We start from the raw sequence: 21,713 nt of genomic DNA on the forward strand, positions 1-21,713 counted from the left end.
AAACAAGTTGAAATTTCATTAATGTTTCTCTAGGTGTAGCTTGCTGATTTTCTTGCATGCTGATACAAGACACTTACATTAACTGCAGTCACAAGCTTGTAATAAATTAATGAGAACCAAACGCCGAGACAGTTCATTTCGGTAGACAGAGCAAGCTTTGGTGCAGTCCATGCTCTTCCTTTGATTAATTTTACACCTGTTTTCCTTCCACCCCCTTCTTGAAGTCGTCACGCCGTTATCTCATTAGCGGGGCACTTCAGACACAGTAATTAACGCCGAGCTGAATGAACGATTATGCAAATCCTGCACCTGCCCTGCACTAATACTAAGGTCAAATGAAGACTTAAAAGATTAATTCAGCTCACTAAGACGTGACCGTTTTGGCGGTTTAGCGGCTTTGAGGGAGATGGCAAAGCTGCTCGAGCGCCTCTCGACGCCCGCGCGCCCCTGGGAGGCCGGAAAGGCCCTTCAGGCATCGCCGGGCCCCGAAGGGTCGGGCCCGCCGCCCCTCGGGCTCCTCACCCCCACTCGCACCGCGGCGGACGGCGAAGCTCCCTTCGGGCCGCGGCCGCTGCCACGAGCCCGCGGCGGCGGCGGCGGCAGGCCCCGCGCTGCCTAGCAACCCGCGCGCCGCCGCCACCTCCCGGGGGCCGAGCGCAGCGCCGGCGTCGATTGGCCAGCATCAGGCGCGCGCCATTGGTGGGGGGGCGGGGCGGGGCTGCGCTGGGTGAAGGCGGGCTGGGCCTTCTCCTCTTCATCTGGGGCTCGGGGAGCGCCGCCCGGGCGTCGGGCCTGCAGGTAAGGCTTCGTCCGCTCGCCCGCCCGGAGCGGGAAGGGGCGGGCGCTGGCGGCCGGGGCGAGCGGCCGGCCGGGCTCGCGAGGTGCCGGCCGCTGCGGCGGGAGCGGCCGCTGCGGCCCTCGGCACGCTGGTTCGCGCCCCTTCAGCCGGCGGCGGCGGCCGGTGGTGACTCCCGCCCCGGGCCGCAGGCTCTGTCTTCCTCGCGGGGCGGCGCCGAAGCCGGCGGGAACAGCGGCCGCGTCCCCAGGGGTCGGGGCGGCGTCGCCCGGGCTTCTGCCGCCCTCGGCTGAGGGGAGAGGCGCGGCTGAGGGCCCCGTGGGGGGCGGCGGTCCCAGGCTGTGGTTCTGCAGAGGCAGCCGGAAAGGGCGGCCGCGACTCGGCTCCCCGCTCCCGCGTCTCCTCAGCACAGCGCGCTGGACCCCGAAGCGTCAGGGTCGGTAGGAGAAATACCTGCGTGATGCAAATCACTCTTTTGAATTTTGAAGTGCTTTCCTGTCCGTGCCCCTATCCTAGCCTGTTTTCCACGTGCAGATTTCCACGTTAGGGCCTTCCCACTTGATGGCTGCTCCCACTGCACGTGTTTCTTTGTTTCCTGGGCACGGGGACGAATAAGCCTTGTACGCTGAAATTTTCCCGAGTCAGAACTTGTATGGAGATTCTGCTAAATGGAAAAGGCAAAGTTCCCTAGTAGTAAGCAAATGGAAACTAGGAAGGGAAGCAGACTTTTGCATAGCAAAAAATGCACCGGTTTTGTTTGGTGTTTTGTTGTTTTGTTTTTTTTAATCCCTAGGAACATGCTTCAGGAAGGTGCACACGGAAAATGGACAGTATCTAGCAGTGATGAAAGTACTGAGGAAAATTCTGACAGTGAAAAACCATCTACATCTTCATTAATGGATGCTGCACGTGGCAGAACAAGTGGGCCACAATATCCATGCTCTGAAGCTAGGAAAGCTGCTCACAAGAGAAAAGCTTCTCCCCTGAAGCTCAGTGATAAAAGTTTTTCTACAGAAATACCTCCACCAGCAAAACAGAGAACTAGCCAAGAAGGCTTAGGCTGGTGTCTGTCTAGTAGTGATGAAGAGCCTGAAGATCAGGGAAAGCATGCCCACAAAGAAACAGTGAAAGAAGAAAAATGTGATGCACCCAAAGAATATCTTCTGAATCTTTGCAAAGGTGATGAACTCTCAGAGAATCAGAAAGCAGAGGAGTATAACGAAGCACCCAGTGAAGCCCAAGATACCTGGGATTTGTTGAATGGAGAGAACCCTTTTAGGTTTTTTCTCACTAAAGTCAGAGGAATTGAACAGAGCTATAATTCTGGAGCCCTGCACATAAAAGGTGAACAAGTGGCTTCTACAGAAGTGGGCTTTTGGGAGACTTGTTTGCAAGACAGTGCTTATTTTTAGTTTGTGGGGTTTTAAATGGGGTGTAGCTTTGGCTTCATATTCCGAATGTGCAAGTTGTAGGAATTGGTTCCGTTACCTTCGCCTTTCTCTTTTGGAAATATAGTGTATAAAGCATTAATTTGCTGATACTGATTCTGTTGTAACTTGTGAGTTATGCTGCACAAATCTAATGTGCGTTGAGTCAAGGCAATTCATATGGTGCTTATTGCTGCTTTCTCTTGAGTTAATCTGGGGAAAACCACTTGCTTTTGTGGCTTTTAAAGGGATGCTTTTCTTGTGTGCCTAACCATTCTCCCTGAGTAGTTGTTTGCACTTGAGTGGTTTGGACCTAGTAATTCACTATTACTTGATGCAATACAAGATAGTACTTCTGAAGCTCTGTGGCTGGGATTCATGGCCCTGTTTCAGTTCAATTAGAAGTGAGCATAAGTCAAGATGGAGTGAAGTATTCAGTGTGCAATACTGATGCTTCAGGAATGCTGTGTAGTAGCTTGATGTAAGGGGGAACAGCTCTGTGCACCTGTAAACATCCCCTCATTAAGAAATGAAATCTCATACATCACAAGACAGAATCAGAAACAAGCATTAATACAAGGTTTATGTACAGAAATACAGTAAAATGCTGAAAAATGTTGTAGTTCTTTGAAGGAGAACAAGTGACTGAAGACCCATACAATCAGGTTGTAGCTTTTCGTCAACTTCATGTGTTCCATGTGAGTGTTGATTATTGATGGCAGCCTGGTGTCAGAGATCTCATTTGCTTTACTACTGTATGTTCTTATCTGCTTTGTGAATTCATTGTGGCTTTTGGTGTGCCCTCTCTTAGGACTAGTTGTTCTGCTAGGTGATTAGTTAAGCTGGTGGAGGGGCTGAGGTTTTTTTGTTTAACTTGGAAACCCAGATTTCTGTAGAGATGGGGCATGAAATATTTTGCCTATCCTAGAAGGTATTTGTAGGATATGTTTCTGAGTTGCTGCTGTGCTTCAGTTATTGAGGCTATACATCCTCAGTCAGATTAGTTATCTGTGTTACCATGAATGAACTAAGGATACACATATCCTACAGTTAGTCTCCAGTAGATAAGTCTTTAAGCATTAACTATGCCCTTATTGCTTCCACCCTGGCACAGTTCTTCAAGCCCTCACTATAGTGTAGAGAGTAATGTCTCTTTCTCCATATCATCTTGGTCTTCCTCCTAATGAGTGTTTAAAACTTGTTTTCTACTTTGAGAGGTTTCATGCTTTTTATAAGACCATAAGGGTTTCACAGGAGAATTGGTGACTTGAATGTTCAGAACAATAAACTTAATTGTGAATGAGTCTGTGAACAATCTGGCACTTGTGGTGGTTATCAAACTGTTCAAGATACGAAATGTTTACCTGGACCTTTTTTTTACTCAATTATGCTTTAATGTTTTTAATAGATATTTTGTCTCCTCTTTTTGGGACTCTTGTATCTTCTGCCCAGGTGAGTTTCTTGTTTGCCAAATTGATTTCACTTGCTTATTTCACTTTATTAACCTTAAACTTGATAATCCATGTTTGTGCCATGTAGCTGATATTAGCAGGGAACTTTGTTAAAATACAGAGGGAACTCTAAATGTTTTGAACAGTTTTTTCAACAACAATTTATTGAAATATAAAACTCATACCATGTTCTGCTTAGAATTCAGGTTAACTATAAGACTGCTTTCTCTTGTGTTTTTGGGGAATGTGCAACTGAAAAATGTGTATTTATGTGCATGTAAATTTTTTTTGAAAGAAAAAAGCTTTGCAATCTAGGAATGATATTTTTGTTATTGCATAGAAGCTTTTGCTATGATCTGTGGTATAAGCACATGGCAAAGAGATGGTTCTTGAATCAAAGCTTTTGCATTAAGCGTATGTGATTCTTTTTTTCTGCATTTTACATTTTATGAAGACTAATACATGCTTTTAAATAACTTAAATTCATTCCTGAATTGTTGAGACATGGAATAAAGTATGCGAAATTCAAAAACTACACCTGTTTTTGAAACATGCTGTGTATGATGTAAGTGGTATTGAGTAATGACTATGCAGGAAGCTTTTTTGCTGTAGTTAATTGTTCTGACAAACTCTGATTTTTCTTCTTAATAAGTCTGTTTTTCTTTTCTTATGTACAAGTTTAACTACTGTATAGATGTGGGATGGCTTGTAAGACAGTATCCACAGGAATTCAGGTATGTTTATTTTACAAAGTTGAAATGACATAGTTTCCAAATCCTTCTGTTCGTGCAAGTTCCTGTTGTAAGTTGCAAGTTACTGTTACCAACTGTGTCTGTGTAAACTCCTGGTTTTCCTTGTACACTTATTCCAGACTTGTAGCTCTCTATTGATTTCTTGCCTCTTTTCAAGACTGTTAAATGGTCAGAGTTCAGTATGGCTGGTTTCTGATTTTTATTAACTAACACTTCTGAGGTCCCATTGTGGGCCATGATGACAATGCAGTAGATGACCTGTAAAGACAGAACAAGAAGGTTTTTTGCCATACAGTGTACTGAGCCAAGAGCAAGGTAATGGAAGAGAAAGGGGGAATATAGGAAGGGCACAAGAAAACCGTGCAAAAATGATCCAAGATGGTACGTCATGGATATGATATGATTGGTGTGGCTGAATATCATCATGGAAGCAGTTCTTACATTTGCTTGAAATTCCTTTCTGATAATTGCAGCCTACTGCAAATGAAGTAAGTGTACGACATACAATTTTCTTTGCTTTTTTTGCATTTTACTGGAAATGCAGTAGAACAGAGTATTAGGAAGTGAATGTGGAACTACTGCCAGAACAGACCTAGCCCTCTCCTTTTTCCCTCTCATTCTTCCGGCCTTCTCTGTAAGGTAACAATGATTAAATTGTCTTGGATACACACTGTGTATATCAATACTTCTGAGAGCTTTTATTTGTCTGTTTCCAGCTATATAGACAAGAGTTCCTTACAAGATCTTGTATTACTAGTTTCTGTTTTGGTGTCTGGTTTACTCCATGCTTCTTGTTTTCCCTTTTTTATTAAAGTTTTCTAGTGTCTTTCTCTTAGAGGGCCTATTGTAGTTACTACTTTTTTGAGATAGTTAATGAGTCATATAGACTTTAGTGCCATCTTCCTTCTGGGCTATCAGATTTAGGGGCCGGAAGTCATAGCTACATGAAGGAGTGGTTTAGACTACTAGTTCATTTGATGTTTTAATAGTAATCTCCTTTTATTTAAGGAAGAAGCCATTGTTGATAGTTCATGGTGAAAAGAGAGAATCCAAAGCTGAACTGCTTGCACAAGCGCGCCCTTACGAGAACATTAGCTTTTGTCAGGTAACTAACATTTGTATGATCCTTTGGCTGAAGTTAAGCTATCTGTTGCACTCAAAATCTTGTTATGGATGAAGAGACATACCTTGTATGGGAAGTCAGGAATTTATTGTTATGCTTTAAGGACTATACTTACTAGGACCTTAGGAACATGGTAACTATGTCCCTGGTCTTCTGTGGTTATGGTAGCCTGTCACCCACAAAAGGTTTGCACAGAATGCTGCCCACAAAAATGTCATGGGTCTCACAGAAGAGCTGCACACCTTCTCCACTAGCATGTTACACTCAAATTCTTGCAATGACTGAAAATGAAGCACTTTCTGTGTAAAGTGCAGAACTTAGTCCTAGTGTCACTGTAATCTTAAGTCTCATCACAGAATTATTATTTGTCCAAATTTGTTTTACACAAGAAAAGGCTGTTACAAATAGTCTCCATAATACCATTAAAATTGCTGTGAGCGCACTTCCTGGCACATGCCACTTTCTCTCTGATGTTATGCTCACTCTTTTGCTGTCCCTGAGTTGTAAAGTTATTGGCGTCAGCCTAGGGGAGGGATGTGGTTGTGGCAACTTGCCGGTGTTTCATGATTTTGCTGGGTGGAATAAATTATTGGTCATGGGGATATCTTACTCTTTATTAGGAGGAGGATGAGCTTGGAATTTTCTTCCTTCTCAGGCAGTCTGGTAGCCATGAGCTTCCTAGAGATCCCTGTATTGATGCCAAACATAGTGAGTTCTCAGGGCCAGGATTTCTGGGCTGCTGTGTGCTATACTAATCAGGTGTTTGCACTAAGTTGTGGAGTAGCAACAATTTTAGATTAAGGTTTCAAATATGCTAGCAATAAATTCATGGGTTTGCATATAATGTTTCCTTTTCACATAAAACAAGAATTTAAATGTAGTATGTTCTATATGATAAACTTGTTAGTGTAATAGTAAGTAGCAGGTGAAAATGTGTCTTTGTGATGGTTTTCCTATTTGAGTATACTGCTCTCGATTCTTCTGGTAGTCTACATGCATTCCATTATGGTAGTACCCCAAAATGAAAATATTTACATTTCATCTTCTCCTCCACGCTCATATTAACTAGGCACAATGTTGGAGCCATCATTGGGTAAAGTATCTTCTTAACGCCTGTAACTCATGTTTCGTTCTCTCTCTAGAAATTGTGCTGTAAATACTCTTTAGTAAAAGCAAACCACTGATAAAAAAGCATTTCTGTCTGGCTTCTGTCTTTTCTTTGCAATGTTAGCCATTAAACTGCTTTTAACAGTAGTCATATGCTTCAGAATCAGAGTGGTTGAGGTTGGAAGGGACCTCTAGAGGTCATCTGATCCAACTCTCCTGCTCAAGCAGGGTGACTTAGAGCCAGTTGTCCAGGACAATGTCCAGATAGGTTTTAAATACCTACAAGGATGTAGGCTCCATAACCTCCATGGGCAACCCATGGCAGTACTCAGTCACCCTCACAGTAAAAAAGTGTTTCCTCATGTTCAGAAGGAACCTCATGTGTTTCAATTTGTGCCCACTGCCTCTGGTCCTGTCACTGGGCACCACTGAAAAGAGCCTGGCTCCATCTTCTTTGTACCCTTTCTTTAGGTATGTATACACACTGATCAGATCTCATCTGAGCCTTCTCTTCTCCAGATTAAACAGCCCTAGCTGTCCTAGCAGACATGCTCCAGTCCCTTAATAGTCTTCATGGTCCTTCATTGGACTCTGCAGTATGTCCATGTCTCTCCTGTACTGGGGAGCCTCAAAATGGACCCAGTACTGCAGGTGTGGCCTCACCAATGTTGAGTAGAGGGGAAGGATCACCTCCCTTGAATTGCTGTCAAGATTCCTCCTAATGCAGCCCAGGACACTGTTATGTCATCTTTGCTGCAAAGGCACGTTGCTGGCTCCTGTTCAACTTGGTGACCAGCAGGAACCTCAGGTCCTTTTCTGCAAAGCTGGCTGTTTCTGAGAATACTGCTGGTATGAGACCAGAAATTCTGCTGGAGCAGTTCCAGCAAACAGTTGCATTGCCATTTAAAGACTTAACTTCTGGAAATTACAGAGTACATTTAAAGATGTTGAGGGGGAAAATAATGTATTTTGTGTTCTGTCCACTAGAGAGCAGTGAAATAAAACAAAATGAAGCACTTTAACATATAGGAATGCACAATAGGAATTTTTAATTATCAACTTTTTAATTTTATAGGCTAAACTGGATATTGCATTTGGAACTCACCATACGTAAGTAACAGCTCTGAAGCAGAAAGCTCCACTTCTAAAGATGACCACAGCATTGGTACATGCAGTTACCATGATTGGACTACTAACTAGTGTCTTGAAGTATTTATAGGATAGGAAGATAGGTTATTACTGTTTGTGAAAACACAATTCTGAAGGCCTAATGTATATTGATGAAGTTTAGAAGTAGTATGTTTCATGTTCTATGTGTATCTGTTTAATTTATCTGCAAGTAATTTTAAAGCTGTAAAACTGGGTTTCATAGAAATTGCTGAGTCTTAAAACAAAAATGTCCTTAATTATTTTGTATTTATAGATTATAGGATTGTTCTAGTTTAATGAAACAAATCTGCTATTAGGTAGATATGAGATGTGCAAGTTAGACAATTGAAGTCAGTGAACTGCAGGTCCTGGCTCTTAACTCATGCCTTAATACCTAAACTCTAATGGAGACTTGATCAGTCATTGGCAGGTTGGACACAACACTGATTTGCTGCTCAGCTTTTGCAGCTGTTGTGGAGCATCTGGAAATAATTACTGAATTTTGGGGTCTTTTCAAAGAAGAAACTTTAATTTGATGTTATAGAAGTATCACAAAGGGAATATTGTAGATTTCAAGCTACAGATAAGAATGGATTTAATTTTATGTCTCATAGCAAAGATCTTTGGTTTCAAGGCACTGCAGTATTTTTTAATCAATTAGTCCTTTCGTATGATTTGTTTTATAAAACATGACATTACGTTAAAACATTGATCTGAAATGCCCATTTAAGGTGCATCTGTCTTTCTGGTAGAAAGCATACTCACCTCCTCGTTGTCTTTTTGGAGAAGAATATGCAAATAAAGGAAAGAAATCAGCATTTAAAAAATGGGTCTTACTTTTCTCTCTTAGTGAGGGACATAGAAGGAATCGAGGTGGTTTTTCAAATTGATCGTTTTTAAAGCTTTAGCTTATTTTACTTAAGCAGTTTAAGCAGCAGCTCTCATTCTCTGTATGCTCAACCTCAAATTTTTTTTTTCTTTCACTACACCTTGGGACAAATAAGTGATAGTGATCTTAAATGCTGCAGTTCTTTAACCCTATATTTTAAAGGGTTGTTCTGGGTAGTGTATTTCTGAATGCATGTTCCACTGCAGATGGAACACAAGTGGGTAGCAGACCAGTAAATTGGATCTTGGTAGGTAATGAAACAATTTTGTTCCAAGGGAAACTTAACAGATTTCGGCCCATCATATATAAAGACTTAAATTCATGTCATTCCTGTTGTATGATATAAAAAATTACATGTCAGTGATTTTTTTTTTGAGGTAGTGGTGTTTTGGTCAGTTATCACTTTTACATACCTTAATCTTGCACTTTATTTTGCTGTAAAATACTTATTTTACTTTCAACTCCATTTGTGCTTAGATCAAGGTATAGCACAGATGTGGCAAACTATTTTATAGTTAGGGGGTCTTGCATATTGCATAAACTATGCAGTCAGCACAGGAGAACATGTGCAGGTACTTGAATGTTGGTTTGCTGAACTCTAACGGTAAAAGCAGAAATTACTGAATAAATAATTGCAAATCACATCAGCCTCAAATTTAGACATAGCATTATCTTGCCATAGGACAGCAATGAAAATAAGTGTATTTTTCCTTACAGCTTTTATTCTTGAGCGCTGTTTTCTATGGAAGCTATATCATCCTTCGGGGACACATGGATATGCTGTCTTTACACAACTGTTGAAAACTTGTATATGAAAATTTGAGCCTTTATGTTACAAAAATACGGACATTTATTTTTAACTTGGTTACTAGTTTTAAAACTCCTTTCTGCTGTAGGTTGAGTTTAGATTTATGGTAGATAATAGCTTTTGCCATCCCAATGGATAGTTACCTACATACCTTCTTTTACTTTAAAAGTTGTCAGTTTAAAAGAAAAAAAACCTGTTTTAATAAATTCAGCTATAAGCAAAGGCCTTTTAGTGTTCCTTAATTCTTTTTTTAGCTATCTGCAAGGAATAAGTTTATCTGAAGAGCATAGTAAATACAGAAAGTATTCCACAAGTATTCATTTTTGCTTTTGGAAACCGGTTGCATGAGATGTTAAACTGTACTGTGGAATATATTGTACGATGCTGGTGACAAAATATATGGCAATAGTCTAATGACTGTCATGCGAGTTTGGCATGCACATGGATTGAGTCTAAGTGGTTACACTATGCAGAACAAATCTTTTGAAAAAATTATCTTGGAGCATTTTAAGGAATTGGTAATTTATCTCATACTCTCAGTGTACTTGAAATAGATGAAGTGTTCTGTATCTTTTTTTTTTTAAAGGAAAATGATGTTGCTGTTATATGAGGAAGGTCTTCGAGTTGTGATACATACATCCAATCTTATTGCTGAAGATTGGCACCAGAAAACTCAGGGGTAAGCAACAGTCTCTAGCAGGTGTATGTTCACTTTAATACTTTCTGTACTGCTGGAGACAGGATACTAGGTCAGGTGATCCAGTGCTACAAGTCTTACACTCCTAAGATAGAGCTATCCTGAAAAAAAAAAAAAAACCAAAAAATCAAGCCTAGAATGGTGGTAGCTGTCTAAGCCTGAACTCTACTTGCTTTCTACTTTGAATAAAATTTTCCTGAGCTGGCTGTTACCTTAAATTTGGTCTGACTGATTTAAGGTCTTTTATTATGCCATGCTGTCACTTTATGAAAAAACTACCTAGCTATAAAGTACTCTTCACACAAATCTGAAGCAGCTATTTAAAAGTTATCTTAATACTGTAAGAATAATGCAAATGTGTAAATGTTCTGCTTCTGCTGTGACTGTATCTAGAATGTAACCTGATAAATGCTGGGTACCATTGGTTCCTTATTACAGTAGATGACCCAGTGTCCTTTCCTTGGAAAGAATTTTCTTCTTGTTTTTTTTTGGTAGAAGTTTCTAAACTTAATGGCCAGCTTCGGACATAGTTTTGTTTAGACCACAAAAAATAGGACTAAGTGACATGTTAATATAAGGCCCCTCAACATCTTGTTTTCTTGGCTATTTTTATGGATGCATTTTTTAGTTATCTCCACAGTAACTCAAGGTATAAGATTTCTTCATCAAACTAATTGAAAATGTTTTTCAGAAGTTACTGTCACTGTGACATCCATTTTGCTGCCATTAAATCTGGCAAGGTTTTGAGGCTTTTCACTTGTCTGAGGCAAGCTCTCATAAGGGTTTTTGAGTGGCAAAAGTATAGCCACCAATTTTTTGTCTTTAAAACTTTTCCTCGGGGATGGTTTTAGTATCTTTTGGCAGTTAGCTTTTCAGAAAGCCAAGAAGGCATGAAAATATCTATTTGGGACGCTTAACAAGTTGCTCTACTTGTCAAACATGAAAAACATTTTTATTTTTAGCTTTTGCACACTGCAATAATATGCAGTATCACCAATATGATGGTTCACTGGCTTCTCTGTTTTGTAGGCTTCTGAATTACAAAGGATAGTATCAACATGTTGTAAAGTCAATAATGCAGAACCTTTGGTTTCCATGACTACAGTAATGTGTGACTGGAAAGAAATGCTAGATGTTTTCCCTGCATAATGCCCACCCTATTTTATTCTGATGGAAGTCCTTGGGAGGCAAGTTACTGTTGTGGGCTACTCTTCAAACTATGCAGAACTTTCAGACACTCTAATTAGTGTTTTTCTGTATCATTACACAAACCAGTAGCTGAGCAGAATGCATTGTGGTGTTTTATTCATACAGAAAATCTTGACAAAAGGATTGCTTGTTGGTAAGTTTGAGCCTGGCCTGTTTAGCAGTGGTGAAAGCTGTAAACATATGGACAGATAAATGTGCTGAGATTATTGTTTTTGTTTGGCAGTATTACTTTTATGATATTGAGTGTAAGACTTGATTCTGTAATTGTAAAATAAAGGCAAGTTGCTTTATAGTTAGTATCACAACAAATCTGTCTAGTCATTTAGGACCTTCAGATGTGCTTTAATCACTTACTAAAACCACGTGTTTGTGTGGTGTCCTTGTTGTTGTGGCTTTGTTTTTAGGATATGGCTAAGCCCTTTATATCCAAGGCTACCTCAGGGAACAACTGGTTCTGCTGGTGAATCTGAAACTAATTTTAAATCTGACCTGATAAGTTACTTGTTGGCTTACAATTCTTCTACACTCAAGGAATGGATAGATCTGATTCAAGAACATGATTTATCAGAGACAAGGTATATGTTATCTTGTGTTTGTAGTAACTTGTGTGTTTTTTTCCAAAAAAATTGAACATCTCTGTTAGGACCTATTAGACCATGGGTTTGTTTTTTAAACTCACATTGTTTCAGACTTAAGTGTTCAAACTTGAGTCTAACTTTAGCCAGTTTTTTAAATCCATCTTCTGTAGATGATGTTGAATTGACCAACTTTTAGTTTTATGAACATACATTTTAAAGGAATGAAAAAACAGGCATCAGCGGTAACTTGATAGAAGCTGTAAGTAATAGGGACTCAATTTCATTTAAGTTAATCTGGCTTAAATATTTGCTCCAATAAAATTACCAGTCAAAGAATGTTGTTTGGGTTTGTCATGTAAGAGGGATCATGTAAGCAAAGGTTATTATAATGGGGATTTTATTAAGAATAGCCTTCTGTATTTATAAGGTGAAGTTCAATCCATATACATATGTATAGAATTTTGCCTGTTAATGGGCATGGATTGTGTCTGGTAGGCAGTGTTATATTAAATAATAATATACTTTGTCTTGAAACAGGCTTCTCTAATATCACTTTGCTGATATTACTTAACATAATTCAGGATGCTTAATTTACTTCTAAAAAATTCATCCTGCATTTCCACTGAAATACTTCAGAAAGTGTAAATCTCCTTGGCTGCTTAATAGCAGTTTTATAAGCTGGCAAAAATTTGTTGAAAAGAAAAGCTGAAAAGGGTCATAAACTGTGGTGGAAATAGAGACTGAAGCATTGTCTAGCTTAATACATAAAAAAATGTGCTTTTTTTCTTTACATGGAGTCTTACAAGATTGGAGGGGGGAAAAAAAAAAGTATGTACCTTATAGTCAGGTGAACTAACAGCCTGAGCTACTGTTGTTAGTCGCTTGGTCATCTGCATGAGTTTGGACAGGTTGGCTGAGCCCTAGCTGATGTGAGTTTATGCATGGGTTAGGGAAGAGTCACTTGTTAGGATAAGGATCAGTTCCTTGCCATATAAAACATATAGGAGATTCCTTCATAAATAAAGCTAGGCATGAGATGCAGTAAGGAACAGCTTCTTAAAACATCTGTTTGTTGTGACTCTGGGCAGGTGTCTTCTGTTTTCAGGGCAAAGTCAAACAGGCTACTAAACCATTATTAGGAAGACAGTTGGAAAAGCTGTACTTTGCATCTGAACTATCAGATGCCCAAACGAAATCTCATACCTGAACCTGCTGATTTGGATGTAGCAATAGATGGGCTTTACTCAATTACATGTCTGGTTCTGTGTCAGACAAAAACTATTTGCGTTTATTGCTAACATAATCTGCCTTCTGCATTTCTGTACACAGAAATAGATGCAGTTCTTGTCTAGGCTGTAGAACAGCCTCGTGGTGCATGACAGCATTTAGGATGCTAGTAATAAATTATACAGCTGAAAATCCACTTTTCATTGTATTTTAAATCTTAAGTATGAAAGATTAAATATTTCTGGTTGCACTTCTATGTTCAACCTTGTTGATAGGTTTTACTTAAATACCTTAATGCTTTACAAACCAAAACATCCTATAGCTGCAAATAACTTGGTGGTTTTTTGTTTCTGTAGAGTGTATCTGCTTGGTTCTACCCCTGGACGATATCAAGGTAGCGATAAAGAAAAGTGGGGTCATCTTAGGCTCAGAAAGGTACTAAAACTGTAACCTTTTTTATTAATAACCTTGTAAATGTAAATATAATTTTGGAGACTGTTCTTTAGTTCCTTTCAATTTTTCTAGCTATGCTCAACAATCTTTTAATACATTGTTACAGTTTAAGTTAGCAATAACATAAGCTTGGAATTTATGACAGTGTAGACTATGCACATAATATTCCTGGGCATTATTACCATGGTCAGCTTGTGGTCCAAGTTGTCATGTGCTTACAGATATCTGAGGAGTCACCATTACTCAAATGACTTCCTATCTGCTGTTGGTGTTTCTAACCAATGTGACACTACCAAAATCCAGTCTTCTGTGACTGGGAACCAAGTATAGCCTATTTCAAAGGCGCTTGCAGAGGAAAGATGTGTTGATACAGACTTGCCTGCACATAGGGAACAGGCTTATTTTATTTACTTAAATGTTAAGGGCTATTACAGTTTCTCTTTCCCTAATGACCTGGCAAAAACCCATCAAATTAAAAATCAGTTTGCACATAGCTGATGTCATCAATTCAGTCAGGTTTTTAGTTTTGTTCTACTATGTTTCTAAGATCTTGATTTTTTTTTATTATTATTAATGAACTGAATAATTAGGAACATGGATTTTTTTACCCCCACCCCCTCATGTTATTTATATAAGCCACAATGGTAAATCTTTGTACAAGATTACATGTCTCAAGTTCATAGGGCTCCTTCTTTTTCAGTATTTATTTAGAATCAGGTAAGGTATTTTATGTCATCTGTTAAATGCCTCTCATAATTGGGGAATTTTCAGCCTGCACCTCCTGCTGAAGTGGCATTATTTCAAATTCCATTGTGAATTTTACATGGAATTCTAATGCTGTTCATAGCAAACTTCAATGACTTACAAATTGTCTTTTTATCACATTGCTTTTTAACACAAGGTTACTCTTTTAGACCTCCCCTTGCTCGTAAAGAGCTTGCCTTTTCTGATGTGTTGTCTGCATGTGTTTTTGCCTAGGAAGACACTGAATGAAAACAACATAAACCAGAAAAAGCCTGTGAAGGATAAAGATGGTCTTGTGGAGAATGTTTCTGTGATTAAAAAGATTAATATTTCTGGTGACAATGCAGATAGACCTGGTGACACTACACTGATGGAAGCCATTTAGTTGTGTCCTCTCTAGAGGTGGAAGAAGCTAGCCACTACATATAATTTGTGTCTGTATCCATCTGTTTTTAATGTGACTTTAAATTCCATTCACAGCTAAAGAACTCCTCTAAAAGGATTATTTCAATTTTCTCTTCAATTGTTCTTTTTTTCCCTTCTTATTGTAGGCTTCTATTGTAGCTGGGGCTTTAGGATATGAGAGGAATTTTATGGCCAACAACCACCAAATATAAAAAGATTTAGTTGTTTAATTTATTGTGACTTCTGAAGCTAATGTTTCATGTTTTTAGGAAGAGCTGCTAGCATTCTTTTTACCCATTATTTAATGGTTGGCTTCTGTGCTTTTGGATAAAACTTGTGATGTTTGATCTTCTCTTGAAGGAACAGTGGGTTTATTTGGAGAGCCTGGTGACTTTTTTATTGCAAAGTTAAATAGATAGTATGAATGTTAATATCTTTTGTTGTCAGAAGTGAATTACAGAAGACTTATTATATCAGAACCAATATCAAACCATTAATTAAGGTATTCTTTACCTGTGGAAGTCTAACTGTTTTAATTTCCCTCATTAGCTTTTGAAAGAGCATGCTTCATCAATACCAGCACAGGAGTCCTGGCCTGTTGTTGGACAGTTCTCAAGCATTGGTTCAATGGGAGCTGATGGGTCCAAATGGCTGTGCTCGGAGTTCCAGGAGAGCCTGGTGGCTGCAGGCAGCAGTGTGACAAATCTCCCTAAGTGTGATGTTCCAATTCATTTGGTATGCCTTTTAGATGCTAGCTGCCTTTATTTAACATTTATTCACTTGTTTAAATCTTAGTCATTGACTTGCTTTTAACTTTTGGAGGACATTAATGTAGTTTTTCTCCTGAAATCATAAGGATCCCCCTTAGTGACACTGGTGTATGGTACACTATAAAAATGTACTATAATTTCCATCTGCATGACACTAGAGTGTATATATAATCTAATCAAAATTATATTCTTATTCTATAGCTTGTCTTCCATTGAGTTTTGTGGATACACCTGTTTCTGCTACCGAGATGTAAATGAACCTTAAGTGATTAATACCTAAACCAAATTATTTTCTAACCTGGTTAATTGTGCTAATAACCAAATAAGGGGAGGGGCAGAAACAAGTTTGTGGCAGGAGCTTGTTAAATCAAGGAGCAAATTTTGTCAAACTATGCCCTTAGCGTGTGCTGATTGCCCCTGTATACTCATATTTGAGATATGAGTCTAAAAATCTCATAAAATAATGTTAAGAGCTTACTTTGACAACCATGGAAGTGGTTGAAGCAGGATCGTTTGAGTCTTGCTAGCTAATTTTGGTAGGCTCTGCAAGAGTGGCAAAAATATTAAAGAATTTCTTTGTTACTGCCACACAACTAGTTTTAAGCTGCAGTGTAATTTTATTCATTCTGAAAAATGAAGCTTTTAATGTTTTGGTGTCGTTGTCGTCCCCCCACCCCCCATAAGTTTTCTTTAAGGTGATTTTTGTTCAAAAATTGACAGCTTGTGTATTTAGAGCTGTGTTTAAGTTGCCTTTCCCCCCCCTCCCTGAAGGTTTATCCGACTGTGAACAATGTGAGGCAAAGTCTGGAAGGCTACCCTGGTAAGCACATTAACCCCTATTTATTAGCTTTTTATGGTCATAATGTCCTGCAAAATCACTTCAGTGGTTGATGCTCAATGAACCTGAAATTGTCTTCTTGCTGAGAACTTGGTAGAATAGGTGGCAGTAGAATCCTTTTATTACTGTTACTGGAGCTCTGACTCTATCTCTCTTATTGTGATTGAATAGAAAAAGCTTTGTGGGTATTTGCCTATAATGTTTAAGTCTGTATAGCCATGTTCGTATGTTGCTGTATAGGAAAAACCAGCTCTTGCTCACTGTTCTAACTCCAGTCATGCTTCATTTTGGCAGAAAATTCAGATTTGAGTGTGCCAAGTTCTCCTCCTTGTGTTTTCTTTGCAGTGTCATCCTGCACATGAGATAGAGGAGAATAAGATGTTTCACTACTCATTAGTAGTTTTTTTAATATGGTAATCTTCAATTGTTCTGTTCAGTCTTCCCATGTTTGTGTTCATGAAGTCAATATATTTGTATAAAAAGCATAGTCCCAGCCAACCTGAAAGAGGAAGAGGTACTGTAGTATTCTGATGCAGCAAAGCTTCTGTTTCTCAAAAGCAAGGACTTACCTGGGTTACACCTGTCATGCTAAGGGAGCTGGCTGATGTCAATGCAAAGCTGGTTTTGATTAGTCTTCAAAAGGTCAAGGTAATTGGAAGAGATTGAGGACTGAAAGAAAGTAATTCTTTCCTGCCTTCAGGAAGGGTAAGAAGGAGGATCTGAGAAACTGTAGGCCTGTCAGCCTCACCTTTATCTCTGGGAACATGGTGGAGCAAAGAATCCCGGAAACCATTTCCGAACATATGATGGACAAGGTGATTGAGAGTAGTCAGCATGGATTTATAAAGGAGAAATTATGCTTAATTAACCTGATGTACTTCTATAATGAGATGACTGGCTCGATGAATGAAAGGAGTGCACTGGATGTTGTTTATCTTAACTTTAATAAGACTTTTGGTGCTCTCTCCTGTAACATTACAGACAGCCTGATGAACTACAGGCTGCATGAGTGGACAGGGAGGTGGATTGGAAACTGGCTTAACTGCCAGGCCTCAGTGGTGATCAATGGCACAAAGGCCAGCTGGAGGTCAGCCACTAGTGGTGGTGTGTGCCAAGCATTGATACTGGGGCCATGCATTTAATATCTTCATTAATGACCTCGATGGTGGGGCAGAGTACACCCTAAGTGAGTTTGCAAATGATGCAAACTCAAGAGCAGTGGTTGATATATCAGGTGATTGTGCTGCCATTCAGATGAACTGTACAGGCTGGAGAAATAGGCTGACAGGAACCTCATGCAGTTCAACACAGGGAAGTGCAAAGTACTGTGCACTTGGTAAGAACAATCTTAATACTGTTCTTAAGAATCTTCTTGTTAAGAAGATCTTACAATCTTCTTGGTAAGAACAATCTTCTTGCACCTGGCAAGAGCAATCCCAGGCATCAGTACACACTAGGGGTTGACTGGTGGGAAAGCAGCTCTGCAGAAAAAGACCTGGGAGTGCTGGTGGTGACTAAGCTGAAGATGAGACCGCAGTGCACCCTTGTGGCAAGAAGGCCAACAGCATACCGGGCATAGTAGGCACGTTGTCAGGAGGTGACCCATCCCCTCTATTCAGCACTGGTCAGATCACATCTGGAGTGCTGTGTCCAGTTGTTGGCTTCCCAGTACAAGACAGATGTGGACATACTGAACCAAGTCCAGCAAAAGGCCACAAAGATGAATAAGGGATTGGTGCATCTGCCATACAAGGAGAGGCTGAGAGAGCTGGATAATTCTTAAACCTGGAGAAGAGAACTTTCCTGGGAGATCCTATCAATGTGTATAAATATCTGATAGGAGGATGCAAAGTAGAGGCAGATTCTTTGCATAGTGACCAGTGAAAGAACAGGAGGCAATGGACATAAATTGAGATACAGGAGATTCCAGTGTACCCTTACAGCAAAAATGTATTCTGATGATTAAATGGAACAGGTTGCTCAGAGGTTGGAGGGCTTCCATTCTTGGAGATACTCAAAACCTGACAGGATACTGTACTGAGCAACATGCTATGTTTGACCCTGCTTTGAGCAAGGAGTTGTTCTAGGTGATCTCCAGAGGGTGATTCCAGCTTCAGCAAGTCAATGATTCTTTGGCACTGCAGAATCCATAAACGTGTTCTTGTTCCAAGCCAAATACCTATGCTCCTGTGTCGTATGAAGTAGAGTAGCTGTTGAACTCTTCTAACAATTGATGGAATTTGAACACAGGGCTAGCAAGAATGCTTTCAGCTCTCTTTATCTTTCTTCTGAATTGAGCAGTGTTTGGACATATGTAGAAACTTCAGCTAGTGAGTTTACAGGTATCTATAATTTCTACAAGTTAGTCTTTTGAAATACATCTGGTTGTCTACAGGATCTGTTTAGCAAAGTTGATAATCTTGAAAGTCAGAGATGTAATCTGCACAATGACTTGTTACTGTCATTTCTTTCATATTGTAAAATAACTTAGTGAATTATGTAACTCTGTATTTGTGCAAATTAACAGCTCCATGGACTCTTGCAGTTAGTGCATTTGTGAGAGTAGTAAAGCTTTTGTAACAGGTCCTTGTAGTGTCTTCTAGGACAGGTTGAATGCAGTAGGTTTTTTATCATGTTTTTGATATGCAACACTAATATAACTCAGGATGCCATGGCTGATTCTTCTTTGTTAAATCTATTTCAAGAAATCACAACATGCATTAGCCAAAGGCCAAATCAATACAAATACAATTTCATCAGAGAAGTTATTGCTTTTTAAAATAATGTTGATAATGTTGGTTGATGGTTTTTTGTATTCTTTTGGTTTTGTGGTTTGGGAGTTTTTTGGTTTGGGGTTTTTTTCTGAAAGCTACTTGTTTTATTCCCTCTAGCTTGCATGGGTAATGATTCTAATCTGATGATATCAGGTGGTATCATAACAAATTAGCCATAAGCACCTGTCTTCTAAGAGGACTTAATTGTATAGCCTGTATACTGTTTCTCTTTCCTAGTGTAAATCTGCTATGTAGTGTTGAGTAACTTACTAAATTGTAAGAATGGAAAAAAAAACCACCCAACTATATATCATTTTATACTATTGGAGCATTTAACCATTTTCTGAAAATAAGTCATGAAGATAGTACAGATAGCTTATTCCCCACGATGCTTGCTGCTTTTAAAATGTCATTCAAAATATAAATGTACATGTTTGGTGTTTTTTTTCCTTAAGCTGGTGGCTCACTTCCATACAGTATACAGACAGCACAGAAACAGCTGTGGTTGCATGCCTATTTTCAGTAAGTAGAACTCAATGCTTTGAGTGTTGTTGGTTTTTTCTTCCTTAGACTGTATGTTTAAACTTACAATGCTGTAATGCTTGAGTGTTAAAAGCAAATTAAGGGGAAGTGGTGAGAAGCATGATATTATTAAACTCCTTAAAATAAAAGCCTTAAGTTTCTTATCTGCTGGTCTTGTCTCCAGAACATAGTCAAAACATGCTATTTACCTGTAAAAAAGATATGGGATACTGTTGCTAATGGAGAACACTACCAGATTTTGGATTCTGTAAACTTCTATTTAAGCTTTCGTTCTCTAAACTGGAATAATGTTACTCCTCTTTTTTTCTTTTTTTATTTACAGTTGTATTTCACTTTCCCACTTGTGCCTTGGCATTAACAGGATTTCAACTGAACCATAACAGGGTTAGGAAGGCTTTTTTGTTTGTTTTTTGAGTGCAGCAGTCCTGCTGCAAAAATTCTCAGTCCCTTATGGTAATACCATCTTTTGTTAAAGGTGCCTGACATTTTCCATTAAAAACTTCTATTTTCACATGCTACTAATTTTGCCAAATTCTAACAGTCTGACACATGCCATGCCAGATGTCTCCCTCAGGCTGAATCTTTAAGAACTTAAGCGTGTTTTGAGAACAATAGGAAAAGTTGTGGGTTTTTTTGATCTGTGCAAAACAAAAAAACCTAAATCTTGTAACCTCTTAGAAACTACAGCTCCCCCTTTTACCAGAAACTTTTAACTCTTCCAGGTGGAAGTTTTTCCAATAAGGTAGTTTACCCGTATCTAAGTGTGTGAAGTTGTGTTCTCAGCACTCTGAATATATACACAATTGCTAATTGCAGAGAGCATACTCCATTCTGGAGTGAACATGATTGCTGCTGTGAGCCTTACTGGTCAACGTCCAAGGAATGGAACTGGAACAGAAAGACATGAGACTTTGTGTCCTGCCTTTGAAGTGTGCCCTCTGAGCACATTCAGCAAAGGAAGAAGGCTACAAACACCTTCAAGACTGTTCAGTCATGATTCAAAAAGTGAGGAGGCCATAAAACTGGGGATGTTTGTGCAACCTTGATTCAGTTTCTATAAGTATATACCTCATGAGAATCTTACTGGAAGAAAAATGTAACCTTCTGTTGGTTAGTCTTAGTGTAGTCTCTTATTTAGTGCACAGAATGTTACTTGATAATGAGATCATTCATTGTTTTATTACTGTTCAATGAGAAAACACCCACATACCTGTCTCATTGGGCATCCTAGGGTCCTGCTCTGGCAACAGAAGGGCTGTTTTAAATTCATCTGTCAAACTGGTTGCAGATGATGAGTGGCCCTGCATAATGGCTCTGTAGTGACTACCCAGATGCAGATTCTTACCCTGTAGTAGTAGAAGATGCTAGCCCTTGAGGACAGCCTGCCTGTAAGCTGTTACTGTAGAGCAGATGACATACAGCAGCTTCTATGTGGTAACCTGAGACACACAGAAAATGGTAGGTCCTGTTTCAATAGGATTAAATATAAGATGAGCTATTTTAAAGACTAGCCATAATGCGAAGCTTTGGGCAGTAGAGGGATTAGAGAAATTTGGCTTTACCTTACTGGAAGATAATACAAAACCAGCAAGAAACTAGGGAACCTACTGGAGTTGAAAGAAGATAAATACTTTTATACTTACAGTAAAGGAGAAGGAATAGCTCCTTTTTACAAGTAGGGAGAGATTAATGGAGTTGGAAAATTGTGTCCTATAGTCTCACCCAAAGAGGTAGAACTCTGCCCCAGTCATATGACTTTTATAATGTCTGTGGGCTGCTTTTCTTTTTTCTGCCAGTCGAGTGTATTTAACTAACCTATAATGCAGCTCTAAATTGTAATTTTGCAAATTTCTCAAGGTACTTTCTCAAAAGAATAAGGTGACTAAGCTTAATATTGATTTCAGATTTCTGATCATAGCAAATGATTACTAGCCTCTTGGTTTTGATTAGCTACTGTGTAAATGGTGTAATTC

General features: G+C 39.2%; 1 protein-coding gene across 2 annotated transcripts in view; it reads left to right on the forward strand.

Moving 5' to 3' along the window:
• Positions 1-745: 745 nt before the first annotated feature.
• Positions 746-21,713, forward strand: part of TDP1 (tyrosyl-DNA phosphodiesterase 1) — a 54,823-nt gene continuing 33,855 nt past the window's right edge. The window contains exons 1-13 of one of the 2 annotated variants that reach the window (XR_007509622.1): positions 746-798; positions 1,590-2,140; positions 3,632-3,675; positions 4,353-4,408; positions 5,435-5,531; positions 7,732-7,766; positions 10,089-10,181; positions 11,813-11,983; positions 13,570-13,648; positions 15,365-15,550; positions 16,357-16,405; positions 19,653-19,719; positions 20,557-20,745. Coding sequence is in view for 1 of the 2 variants with exons in the window: in XM_049828890.1 (XP_049684847.1) it covers positions 1,594-2,140; positions 3,632-3,675; positions 4,353-4,408; positions 5,435-5,531; positions 7,732-7,766; positions 10,089-10,181; positions 11,813-11,983; positions 13,570-13,648; positions 15,365-15,550; positions 16,357-16,405; positions 19,653-19,719 (1,424 nt within the window). In the remaining variant the exon portion in view is untranslated. The remainder of the gene's footprint in view (positions 799-1,589; positions 2,141-3,631; positions 3,676-4,352; positions 4,409-5,434; positions 5,532-7,731; positions 7,767-10,088; positions 10,182-11,812; positions 11,984-13,569; positions 13,649-15,364; positions 15,551-16,356; positions 16,406-19,652; positions 19,720-20,556; positions 20,746-21,713) is intronic. The other variant, XM_049828890.1, reaches the window with a different exon arrangement.

Source organism: Accipiter gentilis, chromosome 25 (assembly GCF_929443795.1).
Source record: "Accipiter gentilis chromosome 25, bAccGen1.1, whole genome shotgun sequence".
NCBI lineage: Eukaryota > Metazoa > Chordata > Aves > Accipitriformes > Accipitridae > Astur > Astur gentilis.